Source organism: Nelumbo lutea, chromosome 3 (assembly GCF_056320005.1).
Source record: "Nelumbo lutea isolate HS-2025 chromosome 3, American lotus-T2T, whole genome shotgun sequence".
In the NCBI taxonomy this organism is placed as follows: domain Eukaryota; kingdom Viridiplantae; phylum Streptophyta; class Magnoliopsida; order Proteales; family Nelumbonaceae; genus Nelumbo; species Nelumbo lutea.
This window is the reverse complement of record NC_142686.1, coordinates 85,346,029-85,366,558: the sequence shown is the minus strand read 5'-3', so window position 1 is coordinate 85,366,558 and position 20,530 is coordinate 85,346,029. Positions and strand designations below refer to the sequence as shown.

The 20,530-nt window shown below is 38.5% G+C and overlaps 1 protein-coding gene across 2 annotated transcripts in view; it reads left to right on the top strand.

Annotated features, from left to right (window-relative positions):
• Window positions 1-17,221, top strand: part of RH1 (RNA helicase 1) — a 70,491-nt gene extending 53,270 nt beyond the window's left edge. For both annotated transcript variants that reach the window (XM_088981660.1, XM_088981661.1), the window contains 3 exons: window positions 9,588-9,693; window positions 10,716-10,894; window positions 16,689-17,221. In XM_088981660.1, coding sequence (XP_088837786.1) covers window positions 9,588-9,693; window positions 10,716-10,828 — 219 coding nt within the window. In that variant the 3' untranslated portion in view covers window positions 10,829-10,894; window positions 16,689-17,221. The remainder of the gene's footprint in view (window positions 1-9,587; window positions 9,694-10,715; window positions 10,895-16,688) is intronic.
• The last annotated feature ends 3,309 nt before the right edge of the window (window positions 17,222-20,530 follow it).

Here is a 20,530-nt window from a genome sequence, read left to right as displayed (position 1 = left end):
CACCACTTCCCAACAGTCCTAATAAAGAGCCATTATAAAACCATCTGGACTCGGTACTTTATATCTGCCCATAGAAAAAACAGCCCTTTTTAATTCTTCTTCCTCAAAATCCCTTTCTAGCCACCTTGCTGCCTCCTCTTCTAATAAAGGCCACTCTAACCCTTCTAAGTCCCAATGTCCTTCTATACAAGGATTTGGAATGGTCCACATTCCACAAAGATCCTGGCTATCTCATCTTGGTTTGAGGTCGCTTCCCCATTTACTTCCAGCCTAGCCACAAAATTCTTGTGTCTTCTGCCATTGGCCATCGCATGAAAAAATTTTGTGTTTTCATCCGCTTCCTTGATCCATTTATGCCTTGACTTTTGTCTCCAACAGATTTCCTCCCTATTGATGACTTCTTCCAATTCCTTTTTCAACTTTCTTCTCAGCTCCCTATCTTCCATAGTAAGGTTTCTCTCCCTCTCCATTTCATCCACTTTTTCAATCTTAGAGATTAGGGTCAATTTCGTTTCTTCTATCCTTCCAAATTGTTCCCTATTCCACTCCTTTATTTTAGATCTCAATCTTTGCAATTTTTTGTGAGATTTTATTCCCTCCCCATCTTACCCCCCTTAAATTCTCCTTCCACCATTTCTCCACTTTGCGAACAAATTCTGGGTCTGTTAGCCACATATTTTCAAATCTAAAGGGTGAAAGTGCACGCAAGAAAGATTCTGAACCTAATCTGATAGGGTGGTGGTATGAGGTGACTCTAGGAAAAGCTCTAGAATCCACACTTTTCTAGTGATTTTCCCTTCCTCTGTTGAAAACAAAGCTATCCAGTTTTGAACACAATGGATTTTCCTAAAAGTTGGACCAAGTGAACCTGGCTTGCAAGAGAGGAGTTTCCTTCAATTCACACAAGTCTATGAATTCATTAAATCTTTTCATACTGGTGGTGTTTGATTGCCGGAGGTTAGAAGTTTCATTGGAAAACCTTATCACATTGAAGTCCCCTCCCAAACACCATGCACCCTCCCACAGACCCCAAATTGCATATAGTTCTTCCCACATTTCATTCCTCTCTCTATAATTGTTTGGTCCATATACATTAGTTAATACCCAAGTAAATCCATCATCCACATTCTTGAACTTTACTGATACTGAAAATCAGCCAGTTTAACTCCTCTATTGATTCCAACACTTCATCCTTCCACAGAGCCACTATTACCCCCGACATCCCCCACGAACCAAAACTCTCTACTTCTTTAATACTTTCCTAGGTTTCAACACTTGTTTTTCCCAATCCCCATTAGACCCCCCTTTTAATAAAGTGAAAACTTTTGATACCAGAATATTTTTGTGCTTTCTTAATTATCAAAAAATATTTTTGTGCTTTCTTTGACTTCTGATTCTTCTAACAACAAGAGTAACCTTCCTGAACTCCAACAAAATCATAGTTTTCTCATTAGTTCTTTCCAACTCAACACCGTGTTCTTCTCAAACAGTTGGCTTGCACCCAAATCTTTACCAATTTCATTGACAGTCCCTTCAAGTCCCGCTGATCCCTGTGCTTCGTGACTCTCTTCAACCTTTGAATTATTTTCTTCAGAACCTCAATAGACTTCCTCAAAGGCAATGCAATTTTTTCTTACAATTCTTAAAAGTGTTCCCATTGAATTACGCTCCTCCCATGAATCGAAGTCCCAACACTTAACTCACTACCATTTCAGAATTCATAATCTTTTCTAGATCTACTGTTCTTTTAACCAAGTGCGTCTTGTCCTCCCAAATTGATCTTCACTCAATTTGCTTGAAACATCTTCCCCTTCCAGTGTTTCACCATCTGACTGGAAGGGAAACCGTTCTGGGGTCTGATGCCTAGGTCGAACGGTCCGACCATCTGGTCCAAATGGATAGCCTGGTCTGAAAGAAAAATAAAAAAATTTAAAAAACCAAAAATACGACCATAAACTGTTCCCGGGTCGAAAAGTTCAACGGTCTGACCACCCAGGTCAGCGGTTTGTTGACCAAATCAATGGTTTTTGGCCAAAAAGTGGTTTTGGGGTTAAACGGAACCGATTAGGTAACCGGTTCCCAGTTTTTCCGGTATGACCGTTCGGTCTGGTCTGGTTTTGAAAACATTGCTTTGTCGTATAGTTTCTTTTGTACACCCTTGGACCTTCCACTCCCTTCTCAGTCTCATCCTCTCCCATTTCTATCTTCTCTACTCCTACCATCACCTTTCCCACTTTCTATATGTTCCTCATCCCTTTCTTCTATTCTATCATCATTGCTCCCCACCCCTTCTTCAAACCCACTATTACCCATTGTTGTTCTTCCTTCAATTTCGTCAATCACCCTAATATGGTAAAACCATTCCTATCCACTTCATCTTCATCTTCATTTCTTTCTTCTGCCTAAGTAAAGTTTGGGTTTTCTCTATTGGCATCACCACAACCAACAACACTTCTTGATCGTGTTTTGTAGTATTTCTAACCTCCCCCTCTCATGATTTTTGTCTGTTTTTAGTTCCAAACATTATAAAGTTGGAAACACTCACCCTTGTAGTAAGTAGAAATTGGGAGTGAGGAAGGACTTTCTAAAATTATGTCAATCAGCTCCTTTTCAACTTCTAAATCCGATGCCACCCTTCCATTTCCACCATCCCTTCGATCAATGTCACTACTGTTGTCTTCTTCTATCATTGGTTCGAATGTCCTCTTCTTGCCATTGTTCATGACCCTCAATCTCCTTTTTCGTTGCCACCATTCACCAAAAGCTGAATCCTTTCATCAATCTCCTTTTCATTGCAAATTTGCAACCTTCTGATCACTTCATCCTGAATTCCTGATTATGCATAGGTCCGCCCTCAACACCTATGGCTTTTGCCCTATTGTTTTATTTTGATAAATTTGTCCCAGCCTGATTACAATGATTAGGACTTAATAGTTAAAATGAGGAGTTGTGTGCCATTTGTTGTCTTTTAGGATATATAGGAGAGGAGTAGGAGGATTATTGAAGACTCTTGGTGAAGTTGTGAACAATGTTGCTTGGAGATTGCAAACATGATTATTGATTTGTAGGAATGGCAGCGGGTGGGTTCAGGGCCAGGCACCCCCACTTTGTCCCCACCTCGTAGCCAAAATCCCCTACCCTGCCCCCGGTGGCGGGGTGGGGCACCTCCTCCCTATCGGGGATGGTGAAACCCTGTATTTTCCCCCGCCCTGTGGCTACCACATAAAAATAAATCTTATTTGGGGTCTTTTAGAAATAGGATTATGGGAATTTGGGGGTATTTTAAAAATCAGATTATGGGATCCTAAAGGTTTTAAGGAATTTGGGGTAAATTTAAGGTTAATTTAGAAGTTAGTATTAAACCTAGGCATATTTTTGTATTGACCATCGGGTTCGTGGAATTATATGTAAACCCTATCCCCGCCTCGTCCCCGGTTCAAGGCAAAAGTATTTTCCCTATCCCCGTTTAAGATCGGGGAAAACCCACCCACTGTTGGGAGGGACCTTGGTTTATGGGGAAAATTGCCATCCCTATTGATTTGGTTAAAGCTCATCTAGAATTTTGGGAACATTTGTGAGTGGGGTAGTCTCCTCTCAAAAATCAAATTCCTTTTGAATCTTTTCTTCATTTAAAAGTGAGCTAGTCTCAACGTTTTTCACTCCTTCAAATGGGCCTAATTAGAATTTTGGTTTTAGAAGGGGAATTTGGGATTTTGTGTTTGCTAGTGTCATTAACTTGTTGAAATGTTTTGGAAAGGGTGTTTGTAGATCCCTTAAGGTTGGATGGTCAAATTTGAACTCCTACTTTTGGGTCTTTTTCTTGTTCTTCTTTCTTCAGGGTTTTTTCCCTTTCCCTTCTCCCTAATCAGCCCTTCCCTGTTAAAAAGGGTGGTGTAAGCCTATTCCACCTAGAACTTAGGGTTTTTGCTAGGAAGTGGTTCTAGAGTGTTAGTAAAGTGGATATTCTACAGAAAAGAAGATTTTTTTGGTGCTTATCTACTAATTGGTGTGTTTTGTATAATGCTTGTGATGAAACAATCAAACTAATCTCTTGTCTATTTGTTATTGGTATTTTGGAGTGGGTATTCCCTCTCTCCGGTTGTAGTGGGCCTCTTTGGATAGTATGGTAGACCTGTTTCCTCTAGTAACAATGAGATAGAGTAGAAGGGGATGACCTATGTGGTGGTGCATAAAGGAATCTACTTTATGGACTGTTTGGGAAGAAAGGAATGCAAGAATATTCAAAGAACAAAACAAAACTAGGAAGGTAATAGTTGATTTGATTAAAATCTTTGGAGATGTTTAATTCCTTTTCATTTGATGATATTTCAAGAAAACGGGGGGGAGGTGGTTGTTTCATCTACTAAAAAGGCTAAGGTGATTAGGAAATTGGAACCTCCAAAGAAGGGCTATATAAAGCTGAATTTTGATGGAAGTAGCATGGGGAATCTGGGTCCTAGGGTGGGAGGAGTTTTAATGGATGAAGGAATGATGAAATCAATGAATTCGAGGCCCATAAGGGATGAATTAATGGTAGTACTACAAGGGGTGCAACCAAGGTTCAAAATGTTGGTGTTGATGGAAATATTTTTTTTTGATAAATGAATTACGATTTTATTGAAGATGGGTCAAGATGATAAATCAATACAGGCTGCCCATGGAGAGGCAAGAGATGGTACCTTTCCTAAACAACAAAATAATATTACATTAGACTAAAAAGCAAAAAGTTACAGAGCTGCCCAAAATAATTGTTCCCTCAAGGATAGGGGTGGATTCGAGCCGATTCAAGCTGAATACATGGCTATTTGAGCTCGGCTTGCTGAAATTGTGTTAGGCTCGAGCTCGAGCTCGAACTTGATTCGAGCTAGAGATTTGAGCTTGAGCTCGACTCAATTCAAAACTCGCAAGTTCGAGCTCGGCTTGGCTCAAGCTCAACTACAAGCCAAGTTTTTTTCTAAAAAATAAAAAAGTATACATATAAAAATATTTTTTATTTTACTTACAACAAATTAAGAATTTTAAAAATCATTTATTATTATACATATAAAAAATAAAAAATATACATATAAATAATGTTTTTATTTTAGATACAAAAAATAAGAATTATAAAATTATTTACCACTATATATAAAAACAAAAATATTATATATAAAATATTATTATATAATAAAAGTGATTTATTATATATTTGTATATTTATAAGTATATGTATATTATATATATTTGTATATTTATATGTATATGTATATGTTTATTCTTCTTAGAATAAAATATTGTTATTAAAAATAAAGAAAAAATGAGATCTCCCCTTCCTCTTCATCCTCCTCCTAACCCCCCTCCTCTTAAGGAGGTTTATGCCTCCTTGTGTTCAGGAGGCTTATGCCTCTTACGTTCTGAACTACGGCTCACGCCTCTAGGTAGTGGAATGCCTCGCGTCACACCTCCATGTTTTAAAACATTGGTTAGGTAACTAGCATCTATAAGGTTGTGGAAAAAGTACCATCGCTAAGGATTAAAAAGGTTCTTCCCTTTCTCATTACGCAAGCTTAAGGAGCCTTTGTATAGGGTAGATAAATTACAGATAAGATCCTTATAGCAAATGAATGTGTGGAGGAGGTGAGGAGATCCACCAATCAAGGTTTTGTTCGTAAGTTGGATATTGAGAAGGCCTATGACTTGGTGGACTGGAATTGGGAATAGGTGGTGCAGTTGGGTGAGTGGATGTATAACCCCTTGTCATTTTTCAGTTCTAGTTAATGGAAGGGTTAAGGATTTTTTTCCCATAATGTAGAGGGTTAAAACAAGGCGATTCACTTAAACTTTTCCTGTTTACACTTGTGGCAGGTGTGTTTAGTAGAATGATTTCTAAAGCAGGCAGGGAGGAGCTAATAAGCAGATGGAGGATAGGCAAGAATTATGTCCCGGTGACCCATCTTCAGTTTGTTGATGATATTATCATTTTCTGTGTGGGGAGAGACCTAAGGAAGTGAGAAATATCAAGAATCTTATAAAATCCTTTTGGCTGCCTCTAGTTTGACAATTAACTTTGATAAAAGTTGTGTGGTTGGAATCAATTTAGAGAATTGGGAGATAGAGGCTATTACAGGTTGCTTAGAGTATTCCATGTCCTCTTGGCCCTTAACCTACCAGGATCTTCCTCTAGATGCTAACCCAATAGAGCTGTTTCTAGTATCCAATTGTGGAAAAGTTTGAAAAGAGGTTGGTGACTTGGAAGAAAAGTTACATTTCATTAGGGGGTAGAGTGACCTTAATTAGGGATACACTTGCCAGTCTTTTGATTAATTTTCTCTTGGTGTTCAGGATACCCTCAAGGGAAGCTAAGAAGTTAGAAAAGGTGATGAGGGACTTTTTGTAGGAGCCAGGGGAAGCAAAGGATCATATGATTAGGTGGGGGATAGTTAGCAGAAAAAAGGAAGAAGGGGGATTAGGATTAGGTAACCTATTTCTTAAGAATGAAGCTATACTAGGGAAGTGGTTATGGAGATGACCTTTGGAGAGAGAGAGAGAGAGGTTGTGGCACAAGGTGGTGAAATTCATGGCTGTTTGGCGCAATGTTTTAAAACGCGAAGGTGTGACACGAGGCGTTCCACTACCTAGAGGTGTGAGGCATAGCTAGTTCATAATGTAAGAGGCATAAGCCTCCCTGAACACAAGGAGGCGCAAGCCTCCTTAAGATGGGGGTATGAGGAAGAAGAAGAGGAAGAAAAATCTCATTTTTCTTTATTTTTAATAAAAATGAAGATGCATAACACTAGTTGAGGGGGGGGGTAGCCCCCTAGTCAAGGAGTCCCCCCGGCCCACATTCTTCCCCTTATCTTCCCTTCCCTTCCCTCTTCTTTCTTTTTCTCTTTTTTTTTTTTTTTCTTTTTCTTCCTCTCCCCTTTCTTATCCTTTCATTTCCTTTCTTTTCTTTTTTTTTTTTCTATCGTTTTACATGAGGCGTATGCCTCAGAGGTGTCAACGCTTCTAGAATACACCTCAAGGAATTTTGGGGGTGCCTTGCTTGGAGGCATGCCTCCAGGCATACACCTCCCACACCTTTTAAAACACTGGTTTGGAGAATGATTGGGATGTTGGGGTATCTCAATGGGTGACTCTTGTAACACTCTGGAAGGGTATACATGGGATCCTTCCTCAATTCCTCAGATTGGTGAGGTATGATGTCTACTTTGGAAATAATGTTCTTTTTTGGGAAGACATTTTGGTGGGTGACCAACCCCTATTTACTCTCTTTACCTTTATAAAAATGAGCTGATTTCCAAGTTTATTTCTTCCTCGATTTCTCTCTTGGCATTAAATTGGGATTTTGGTTTCTGAATAGGGCTATTGATGATGAATTTACTTGTGTCTTGGAGCTATTGCTATCATTTGAGTCTGCTTTCTTGGATCCTCTCAAACCTGACTTGAGAATTTGGACCCCTACTCCGACAGGCTACTTTACTTGCTCCTCTTTTTTCAAATCCCTTTGCTCTACTCCTGCACCCCAGGGTTTCCTAGTTAAAGAAGTCTGGACTAGATCCATTACCCCAAAGGTTGCTGTTTTTTGTTGGGAAGTCTACTACGGTAAGATTAATACCTTCGAAAACTTGCAAAGGAAGAGACCTAGTTGGTGTTTATCCCCTAGTTGTTTTGTTCTTTGTAAAGCTCAAAATAAGGATTGTTACCACTTACTGATATCTTGTTCGTTTGCTGCAGCTTTATGGAATTGGATTTTTATGTTGTTTGAGTGTAGGTGGAACCTGCCATCTGATATTAGCTTGTTTAGTCCATCTACCTTTGAATGGCACACAAAGAGAGGGAGAATCATGTGGGAGTGCATCAGAGCAGCTATCTTGTGGATTGTTTGGGAAGAAAGGAACACCAGAATTATTTCAGAAAAGGAAAGAAGCTTTTTGGAAGTTAAAGATTGTATTCTAACAAGGGCAATTCAGTGGATGAAAACATTAAACCTTTTTGATACCTATTCCTTTGATGATCTTTGGAGGAGTTGGTTAGTAGTGGCTAATACTTCTACCAGGAAGAACAAATATTTGGTAGAATGGATGCCACTTGGGGAGGATTTTATTAGGCAAGGTAACCCTGGACCTTCGGGCATGGGAGGAGTTCTGAGAACTAAAGACAGTAGTATCATCTCTTTATATTCAGGTCTGGTGGGCCTGGGAAACTCTACAAGGGCTGAACTTCTTGCTGCTATACAAGGAATCCACCTTGCAAACCAGCTAGGGATAGAACATTTGCTTATTGAAGGGGACTCTCAGGTGGTTGTGGGATGGTTGCCAAATCTGGATTATGTGGTCTGGGGCTATAGAGATCTCCTTAAAAAAGCCAAATGGCTAACAAGGAATATGACAGTTAGAGTGCAGTAGTTAGGCAGATCAGCAAACTCGATGGCTGATTCGTTTGCTAAATAGGGGGTCTCTCGGGATTCTTTATTTCGGGATACCTTGTAACTTCTGTTCATTTGGAAATTGTAATTCTGTGTTGAATTTTAAAGGAAAGGTCGCATTCCGTGCCTTTCATTGGGTTGCCTGTATCTTATCTGTTGGATTAATAAAACTTTTACTCATTTATCAAAAAAAAAAAAAAACTATGCAATAAGTAAGCTGCATTAAACACAATAGAGAAAACATTATGGTAGGTAATCTATGTATTGTGTCTTTTTTCAGAGTGCACATCTCCTCCACTAAAATAAGTAATTGGAGTTCTATCTAGGTTGAGTTGTCAACAGTAGCTCCCAGGAAATGATCCTACTGGTCAACAAAGAAGCAAGAATAGTGCAGTTCACATCATTCCTGATACAACTCACTCTTAAGAAACCCTTCCCTAGTGTGACCAAGTGCCATTAAATTGGTGGATCTTGGTAGGCTCCTGCCTTGAGGCTCCAGGACACCTCACATCCATCTAATGGTTATTTGGAAGTACCCTTCTCTCTTGATCTCTTCTCAAATCCAAATAAGCACATCAATCTGACTTACTGAAGTAACACATGATCTTTATTAGAGCATCTCCATGGTCTTTTTGCCCTGAGCATACTATGGTAATCTCACCTGTATGTTAATCTTGCACCTATTCTCAATGGCCCTGAATTCCCTGAAGTTGAAAAAAAAAAACCTATTTGTGCTGAGCTTCGTGATTCTTTGTGCTAGGGATAATTATTTCACTACAACTTGCTACCTATGAATCAATAAACTTGCAATGGATGACTAGCCTGTATTCACTAAGTCACTCAGTATTGTGAACTTTAAAGGTTTACCAACTGGAGGTGGTGCAAATGAAATTAATGAATCTTATTTTGAGCAGTACTGCAGTAGAGGTTTCTTATGTTACAATTTACATTCATTCTTTTATACTGTGTTTCTCTTTGACAAATTGAAATGAAAAAGCAATAATCAGTTTGAAGCAAGGAAAAGAAAAGGCATAAATAAGTTTCTTATAATATGTCTTCAATAGATTCTTTTTTTTTTTTAATTTTCTTACTGTTACTTTGAAAACATTTATTTTGGGCATATTAGTATTCATCCATATCTAGCTTGTATAGACTATAACGCTTACTTTTTATGTGTCAGGTCAAACGGTTCAAGAAACTTCTACAGAAAGCTGATAACAACTCATGTCCTCTTCACTGTCTACCCTCTGAATCAATTGAATCACTTCGCCCATTCTATTCTTCTGGTAATATGCCGTCTTATCCTTGTAAAAGGGAAAGCCCAAGGTATCCTTTTAATAGACTGTTGATGAGGTTTTCCAGTATCAATGGAGGTGTTTTGGATGGGTCTCACTAGGGATGTCTTTTAGATAGTTTGTCCTAAATTCTTAATTGGTTTATCCATATCTTTGTCAACAACACTATGTAAACTCAAAATTTTATTTTCTAAATAGAAAATGGAAAAATTTTTTGATCAATTTAAATGGTAATGTTTTGAAACAGAGGTGTTTATCTATTCATTAAAAAGCTTAAGTGTTTCTAGGAGAAATAAAAAATACATCTAGCTTTTCTAAATAAAATCTTCCCTTCCCCCAATGTTTTGTGATACATAAGAAAGATGGTAGATGTAATTCTCCTTTTCCTAATTAAACCATACTTTTTAGCCTATTTTGTTGAAAGAATGTTTGCTATGATCATGCTGACATTTTGCAAATTGTACTAAATCTATAGGATTCCTAGTTTCTTCACTGTTTTTCTTGTTAAACCTTTATCATATTTTCTTACCTTCTTCTTGTCTGTCTTATTTTTGGATTCAGATTATGTCCAGCACAGAAGCACCATTTTCTGCCATGCCACATTCTTGCTAATAATGATCCACTAATTGTTCTAATTATAGAAAATGAGAAAAAACTTTAAATTTTTTTTTCATCTAGCAAACTTTCTCTGAACATCAGATGGTCCCTATTTTTTCTTGCCCGTCATTTTGAAACTTCTATTTTTTGTTTGTCTGGGAGGAAAAAGATTGTTGAAAGCAAAGGTAAAAGATCACCTAATCAAGCTGAATTTTTTTTGGCTTTGTTTATCTCATAGACGAGACCCATTAAATGATGGATTTCTCCATGTTGCATGTGAACCTCCTCTGTTGCCAATCAATTGGAAGATTACTATTATGATCTGCCTGATGAATTAGTACCTTGGTTTTCTTCCATAATGAACTAATTAGGTTTTCAATGGACTTGGAGCTCATTGTTCTTTCAATTTGTATCAGCTTTGGGGAAACTGAAAGAGTGTATCGAATCTGAGAAATCAAAGCATCATAGAACTATTTCTAAGTCCTCACGGGCAGGCAAAGTGAGTGGAGTGAACAACCAAAAGCAATAGAGATGTCCAAGCAGGTGGTACTTCTTCCCTTCAACATGCATGGGTTCTTTATACCATGTACAAATGGTGAGTTTTATTATTTTAATAACCGTTCTAAACTTCTAATTTCATATATGTATCTTGCTTGTGATAGTAAAATTTGTTGCTAAATCACTGGGGGCTTATAAATACAACCACGTAATTGCTTCCACAAGAAAGCTGGCATTTAGAGGTTTAAAGCTCTTTTTTTTAATAGCTAAAAGAAAATTTATTAAGAAAGAAAAACATTACAAGGTGGAACCATGGAAGATATCATCTACAGAGAAACAGATAAAAAACAAATCACCGTCTCAAGGGAACCAAGCAGAAAGTCCCCCACAAAATACAGAAACATCAACTGAAACAAACCCCAGACCCAAACTCCTGCAAAACCAGAGCAAAACATATTCTCTAAAAACCAGAATAGCCCCCTAGACCACGACTATCTTCAATCTTCTGTAGATCAACATCTGCAGCCTTCCAAGTCGACAACCTTTTTCTCAGCTGGTCTTGCTTGTATCAACACCCTTGGCTGAAACAAAAATAATCTTATAGATATATACAATTAGAAGAATGCCCATATAGGGCTGAAAGAGAAAAATAATAAGATATATGAGTAATATACAACAGGGACTATACTAATAACATACATCAAGTCACAAAATCTCCACACTCCCCCTCAAACTGATGCCTAGACATAAGCATTAGTTTGTCTATAACATAGTTGTCAAGGCGACTAGGTGAGGCTAGGCGACCATGGGGCGCCTGGCACCTAGGTGCCTAGGTGATGGAATCTATAAATATTAAATCTATAGATTTCAGCCATATAATCATATTCATATATATATATATATATATATATATATATATATTAATGATAGGTTCGGCTGTAAAAACTGAAGTGAGAAGTGAGAACAATGACCGAATCAGTGAAGGGAGGAGAGGAGTATAGGGTGGAGCCCCTGTTTTTTCAAAAAAAAAAAGCAAAAAAATGGACTAATGGGGTGGACGACTGACGACTTAGAGTGACTACTGACAACTGCGAACAATCATGGACTCATGGGGCGGAAGATGATAATGATGAGTGGAGAAAGGGAGGACTGAGGAGTATAGGGGTGGAGCCCCTGTTTTTTCGAAAAAATGAAAAAATCTCTGAGCTGAGAAGAGAACTCAGGACTGATTTGACTGAAATCTGGAAAAGAGAAGAAGAAGAAGAAGAACTTACCTGCTGGATCTGAGGTGCGATGGAGTTGGGCTGGGGCTTGAAGTCTTCGGTTCTCTTCCCTCTCCAATTGAACCAAAAGACCCTTATGACATAAAGAAAAAAAGGCTGTACACTTGGTCTTAATACTAATATGATATCATGTAACCAGATTTATGTTAAAAGAATAAAACATCCAATAAAAATATCAATAAATTATAAAGAAATAATTTTTTAGATGAATGTAGGCACCCGCTTAAGTCTTTGGGTGGGTGCCTAATGTGCAAAACTTGTGGCGTTTGGGCGAGACGACCATGAAAAACCGCCTATTTGCCTAGGTGCCCGCCTAGGCGTCGCCTTGACAACTATGGTCCTATAAGAAAGAGATGTCAAACTCTAGTCATAGCCTTGGTGAAAATATCAGCAATCTGCATGTCTGAGGCTACATAAGGAAGCGATATAGACCCAGTAGGGAAAAGATCTCGGATTAAGTGGCAGTCCACCTCGATGTGCTTGGTCCTCTCATGGAAGACATGCTTAGATGCAACCTTGATAGCACTCGTGTTGTCTGCATAGAGAAGAATAGGAGTAGGAAGTTGAATGCCAAGATCCATAAAGAGAGATCGCAACCAAACAATCTCATTGCAAACAGGAGATATTGCCCTATACTCTGCTTCAGTGGAAGATTTGGAGACTGTTTATTGTTTCTTACACTTCTAAGAGATGAGTGAATTACCCATAAAGACACACCACCTTGAACTAGACCTACAAATGTCTGGACAACCAACCCAATCTACATTAGCATATGCTCTCAACTGAATAGGAGAGGAGGAGAAGAGCAGTCCTTGAGAAGTTGTGCCTCTAACATATCAAATGATGTGATGAACAACGATCATATGTGGTTGACGAGGAGCAGAAAAAAATTGACTAACAACCTGAACAACATGAGAAATATCAGGTCGAATCATAGTGAGATAAATAATGAGGGACCCCACAAGCTGGCGATAATACAAGGCAACATCGGGAAGTAATGGACCTTTAGATTTAGATAACTTAAGATTTAGCTCCATAGGTGTATCAACCCGTGATTTAAAAGGCACACCTCAGGCGTGCCTAGGTCCTAGGCATAGCCCTTTCAAAAGGCACATGCCTGGTGCACCTAATATGGATTTGTTTGGGCTTGCCTCGAGGGGCGTGGCACAAAGGCAGCTCATAGAATCAGGAATGTGTTACATTACATTAGCTATGTGAAGTACCGCAATTGAGTGAAAAAAGAGATTAGAGGTTTTACATGCTTGAAAATGTTTTATATGATTTTATTTTTAAATTCTCATTTGAATATGCTTTACATCTTATGTTTATGTATTTTAATTTTAGATAATAGGTTTTTAAAACATTATTTGAAAATTTAAGTTTATATTTTTTAGTAATATTATGTTTAATATTTTTTTTTGATTTTTTTCGCACTTTTTTTTGATTTTTGGCATTTTATTTTATATTTTTGCACCTTGCTTCAAAAAGGCGCATGCCTCACCTTTTGCCTTGCACCTCATGCACAAATTAATCCCTGCGCTTTTTTTGCGCCTTGCGCTTTTACCAGCAAGTTTAACAAGGTTAGATGCATATTTTTGCTAACAAACAAAATTCCCTTAATCACTACGATGAACTTCCAATCCCAGGAAATAGGTGAGAGGGCCCAAGTCCTTCATGTGAAAGGAATTATGAAGTAACAATTTCAATTCACGAATACCCTCTCCCAGTCAACAACATGTAATCAACATACAGTAGGAGAATGGTAATATTCTGAGGTTGTCGCCTAACAATGAGAGAGTGATAAGAGGAACTTTGGCTATATCCAGTAGCAACTACAACATCTCGAAAGTGTTCAAATCATGCCTGGGGAGCCTGTTTTAGACCATATAGAATTTTTTTGAGGCGACATACTAAAGAAGAATCACTGCAGTATCCAGGAGGGGGCTTCATGTATACCATCTCCTTCAACTGACCATGAAGAAAGTCATTCTTCACATTAAGCTGGCATATGGTCAAAGATTGGGTAGTAAACAAAGCTAACATAACACGAACAATGGTGATCTTTGAAACAGGAGCAAAGATTTCTTCGTAGTCGATGCCATACTCCTGACTATATCATCGGGCAACTAAACGGGCCTTGTATCGAGCAAGAGATCCATCAAATTTCAGCTTAATGTTGTTAAACCCAACGACTCCCAACAATGGAGGCATCTGGAGGAGTAGGCCCATGATCCCAGGTGTCATTTTCATGTAAAGCATGAATCTCTGCATCCATGGCTTCCTTCCAATGAGGACTACTATTGGCTTCCTAGTAGGAGTGAGGAATATCTGTGGAAGATAGAACAATAGACAAAGAGTTATGGTTTAAAGGGAAATCATAACAGTCAGGAGATCTAAATATACGAGTAGAACGATGAATGGGAACAGAAGTATGATGAGTATCTGAAATAGAGGTATCACTTATAGGAGAAGTGGTAAGATGATGATCTGAACCGGGAGGAAGGAGAGTCACAGGCACAAGGGCTGGAGCATGTAACCGCTTGTGAGAGAAGACGAGAAGGCCCTTCTAAGTAAGGAGATGGAGCATCCTGTGAATCAAAGTCTGGCAAAACAGAAACAAATGGTGCAAATAGTCTAGCAATTCTGGCAAAAAAAGAAATGTGCTCAAGGAAAACAACACTATGTGATGTACAAATGCGATGAATAAAGGGATCATAACAAAGAAATTCTTTGTGGTTAGGACTGTAACCCACAAAGGCACACATGACAGACTGTGCAGACAATTTAGAACGTTCACGAGGGGGAAGATGAACAAAGCACACACACCCAAAAACATGAAGCATAGATAAATCTGTAGAACGACCAAACAACTTTTGAAAGGGAGACATATTACCAAGAACAAAGGAAGGTATATAGTTGATTAAAAACACAGCTGTATTGGCTGCCTTTACCCAAAAAGGTGGAGTATGGGACTCCTGTAATAATATCCTCACAACACTAAGGATATGTCCATTCTTGTGCTCGACCACACCATTCTGCTGAGGAGTATCTGGACAACTTCGTTGCACTTGTATTCCATGATTTTTCAAATAGAACAAAAAATCTCCATCAATGTATTCTCCCCTTGAATCCGAATGGAGAATACGCACTTGGGATTGAAACTGAACCTGTACTTAGTTAAATGTTGGGAACACCTCTGACTTGTGGTGGAGAAAGTATATACACGTGTACCTAGTACAATCATTAATGAATGACACAAAATATTTGTATCCAAGACGAGAAGTGACGGATGTAGTCTAGACATCACTATGTATAAGCTCAAAGGGAGAGGTAGCATGCTCAGACACGTGAGGAGATGGTTAAGTATGACTCTTACTTAAACAACAGGAAACACAAGATGTATCAAAGGTCTGCAATGAAGGAACTGTATTCTTAATAAGGCCTGAATCAAATAAAAAAATGTGGAATACAGAAAGTATTCTACACTTGAATCAGATCCTAGCTACATCTATCTTCTCCCAGTTTCTGTTCATGTAGTCAAATTTTGAAAATTTTCCACATCGCCAACCCACTATCTTGAATGTATTTGAACACCAGGCATGAAGGGGAGTGCCTTGAACTCCTACCCAGATCACTCTTCTGCCTCATGAACGGCCCCTAAATCAGGAAGCCATTTGCTCAATGTTACTTCAGGCTTCTGACTTTGTTCTCTTTCCAATTGAAGAACCCAATCTGTTGCATCCCTGTTATGGAACATGAACAAAACAAACCACCATTTAAGCTTTGAACCCCAAAAACTCTTTCCTTATCCTATTCAGATGCTGCCCATTCCTCCACCTTACTGGCATATATGGATTAGAACTAACAGATCTTCCTACTAGATCTTCAGTCTATCGTAAAATATTCCACCTACTTGCACTGTTGCTTGAACAACATGATCCTTGTGACGAAACCTTCCCCCATTTTGTCTCAGGACCTTACAATTCAAGCTCTATAACCTCAAGCCTTCCTCTATTTTCTTTTGTGTCTTGGGAGTTCATTCTGGGTCTTAACATACGAGAAATGTACAGAAAATATTTCCAATAGTATAATAGTATTTGTTTTTTTCAGTCTGGATTGTAGGAACAGGATATGCATTAAAGAAACAAAATGATCATAATTATTATGAAAACATCAGAGGTGTAGGGGTGTACGGTATACAAAAGAAGTATAAAAATGAGGCAGCCCAGTGCACGAGGCCCCTTCCAATGTGGGGTCTGGGGAGGGACAGATGTGTGCAGCCTTACCCCTGCACATACAGAGGCTGTTTCCCAGATTTGAACCCTGGTCACCCAGGTTGCAATGGAGCAATCCAACCATTGGGCCAAGGCCCATCCTCATACATAAGAAACATCTATTTCACTTTATTTTTCTTTGGTCAGCTTGCTCTTGAACTTCTTTAGCTTGGCTATGGTTCTGCATTTGAGCTGAGTTGACTCATTATTGGCAAGGCTGACATTGTTCTCCATATCTTCTGATTATCTTGCTGATTCTTATGTCAGTGGGTTTCTTCTTCGTACTTTGTTTTAACTAGAGTTTGTGGGATAATAGGCTCACTGACTGATGCAGGAACTAAACTGAAGAGAGAAATGAGTTCTAGAAGTCAATGTAAAACCGAGAAGGATCTAAGTGAAGTTTCACAAAGCCTGAGTGGCATATATAGTGTGCCAGCCTGGGTCAAATCTCTCTTGGTCGTGCAAGCCTGGTTTCTAGGTTCTCATGGATCCTTTACTGGGTGAATTTTTGGAACTTATTTCTATGGGTCCAACACCACTTTGTTAGTCGGTTGCTTTTATTTTCCAGATGCATGCGACCAGCATTGGGTGATGGTTTTCTTTTTTCTTTCTTTCTTTTTTTTTTTTTTTTTAAGCCAGGTGATGTCCATTTTTATTTCTTTTATTTTCATTTTCTATGTATTCAGGGAAGTTTACTCAAGTGTCCGAGTTTTTAAGCTTCCTTGTATCCTTATTATAGTAATAACTGGTCAGTTACGATTTTGTTTAGGAGGGGTATTAACCCTTTATAACACAAAATCTGAACCCTGTATTCTGTAAAGAGTGTTTGATGGATCAATGAAATTGCAGGAAATTTGCGTTGTTTTATCTTTGTGAATCTTCATTAAGGATGATGTTTTGTCAGACCATGGTGAGGAAGTGTTATATTAGGATTAATGGTCTTACAATGGTGGGTATTTAGTTTAAATAAATAAACAGATTATTTGCATTGAATTAAATTTGCTTTAGTTGAGTCAGGATTAACGTTGCCCGCAAAAGTGAAAATTCAGTTGGTTTCAGTTCAATTAAAATTGTTAACTGTTGGGCTGACTGAAGCCGATCTCCATCTTGTCGTGAAAGACAAGTATATGAATTACGAAGTTGTACTGTTGGGCTGAAAACTGTTCCCAGCTGTTAGTCGAGAACACATCAGCAGCTTCTTTGGGGAAGAAAAACCCTTGAAAAGGATGAGAGGCTTTCGCTGATGTCAACATCCCTCTCCACTTCAACGATCGTATCTAACATCTTTGATAGTCGATGCCTCATTATAGAGACAAATTGTGGTGGTGCAACCTCTGTTACGAACCTTGTAATTCTTGAATTTGCCATTTTCTCCTCTGTGTTTAGATTGAAAGATGAAGATAGGATAGAAAACTAACAGCATAGTATTTCCAAGGAGAAGGAAAGAACTGAGAGAGAGAATGAATTGCAAGGAGTTATTTTTCCACACAATTTATAGACTTATACATGTGCGTTCCTCCACAATTTATTACGGGTGGTCTATACTTGCTCACACATTGAGCCTACCATTAAAAGTTGAATTCTATTGAGACGCTTTCCTTTTACTTTTTGCATTTATTGCTTGAAATTGCCGTCCATTTGAGGGAAACTCTAGGGAGCCACATGTTGTGATGAGATTAGAAACATTTCTTTTCATAGAGTGATCTACTTTTGTCTCTGGTTCCTTGCTTTCCAAGTGTTTGTGCAGCCTATGCAAGGTTGGTGTGGACTGTGGACGCCACATCCGTGGTGTTCTTTTTATCACTACATATAGATAGAGTAATCACTATTCTCTGTTCTGCTTTCATGGGTGTTCTGTTTTTTCATTCATTGATTTTGGGTTCTGTCAACATTCCAATACAATTTTCCTTAGTTATGTTTGGTTTGAAGGAAAATGTAGGAAACCTTTGCAAACCTAGTTTTGTATTTCCCTTCCTTTCTCTACATTTTCCTTCAAACCGAACATAACCTTAAATTTATGTGACGGTGAGGAATCAATGCAGATCTACCATCAACTTTGTCAAAAGATCTGTGTTTTTATTTTTATTAAAAAAGAAAATTAAAAAGGATAAAGTCAGATCAAGATTTTTAAAACCGAATCAGATAGGGAACCGTTCTAGGGTCTGGTTCTTGGGTTGAACAGTCTGACCGTTCAAATTGAACGGACAGCCTGTTCTGACAAAAAAAAAAAAAAAAAAACGTAAAGAGTGGCAAAAAAACTGTTGTCCGGTTTGATGAGTTGAAAGTTCAACCGCCTGGGTCAGCGGTTTACTGACCAAATCAACAGTTTTTCACCAAAAAGCAGTTCTGAGCTGAAATGAAACTGGTCAGGTGACCGGTTCCCAGTTTTTCTGATCGGACCATCCAGTCTGGTCTGGTTTTGCAAACATTGATTCAAACAGCCACCCTGTATTTAGGGGTCCAGTGACACAGCCCCTCAAGCTTTGTTTTGCAATGAGAGTGTAGACCCCACTCACCTTCTAGATTCAAGCACTTTGCCACTGCTGTAAGGTTTTGCACTTTAGACTTGGTCAAAAGACGAATTGAGCTTTTGCTTGAAGATCTGAGAAGCTCGAAGCTAGTTTGTCTACTGCATCTTTCCGTGCGAGAATAAAGTGAAAAAAAAGTGAAAATCTCCATTTGGAGCTTCCCGAAATCAGCCCAAAATGGGCTTCTCGTGTATTTTTGGCGCTCTGGCTTTTGGTAGTTAGATCTTTCATGAACCAAATGGAAATAGATCGAAAAGCGGTCTTCTAGACTTCTAAACAGATGGAAGACGACGCGGAAAGATTTACCAAACGAGCCCTAATAGTTTTTCTAAAATTCTAACTGGCTTGGTTTTCTCAACTTTGTTTCAACAAGCTTCATATTGAGAATGCCTTGAGAATGATCAGAGTCCAGCAATTTGTTTTTTGAAATAGTTATTTTCTTGATTTTAATATTTGCTTTTGTGAATCCATAGAATCTCAATTGGACAATTTGTAATTTTATTTTCATCAGGGGGTAAAGTGCTGAAATCTAACAAATTCGGGAGGGAGGGGGTCTTTCAGTCTTTGTTGCATAACAAAGTACAGGGGGGCTAAATGTTACCACCCCTGTAATTTATCCAAAAAAATTTAAAACTCTGCAGGGTCTCAATCAAGAGACTTCCAAGTCTACAAAGATATCCATGTTTTGAGTTTTAGTTTTGATTTGGTTTGGGTTCTGCTGGTACAACAAAATAATATGTAGGTTTTCATAATTAAGATGCCTCCCTCAATCAACTTATGCATTAATCAAAACCCCTGTGCAAATTAACCAAAACCTTTCCTCGAAGCTTCAGTGGACAGTCTTACTCCTATCTCATCTCATGCTTCCCCAGCCGTGAGGGAAAACTAATTGACAACCTTATAGTTTGAGCACGTGAACAACCATCTATCTACCATGTTTATACTTGTATTTGATGCTTGAATCAACAAAAGTTCGGACAATTTGGGGCTTTCTAGAGTAGGCATATCAACACACTTAAAATACAATACATGATTAGACCGGATCTCCTCGCTCCTCACACTGACCTCACAGGTACATCCCACCATGTATTGGGAATATTTCCTATGCTTATGTTCCCAAAACATGATTAGATGTTCCTGTGAGGCCGGTGTGAGATGCGTTCTGTGAGGAATAGATCCCAATTCATTAAATTATAAGCGAAATCATGAGACTTATGCCTTACAAAGACCCGAGCCTTAGATCAAAATCTGTGTACCTTGTTTTAAGGCATATATCTCACGACTCAAAAAAAAACCGTGGCCACAGTTAAAGCAGCTAATCAAGCATGTGGCTAGTTTTTTACCACCACCACCACCACAATCTCTCTCTCTGTTGGATTAGAAAACCAAAATGGTCACTGTAGTCATGATCTTACTAATTAACCCATTCAAAGCATAAATAACAGCCTCATTTAACCAGGATACAGAAAGATCATCGGGCCACATCACTGGCTCAACCAAGGTCCAAGTTCAACTCAGACCATCCGTTGTGTAGGGGATGTCTTTACTTCATTACCAACCCACAATAAATATATACTTTAGTAACATTACCACCATATTAATATATAGGACACGGAATCCTCTACAATTCCTGGGTGATACTTGGCCA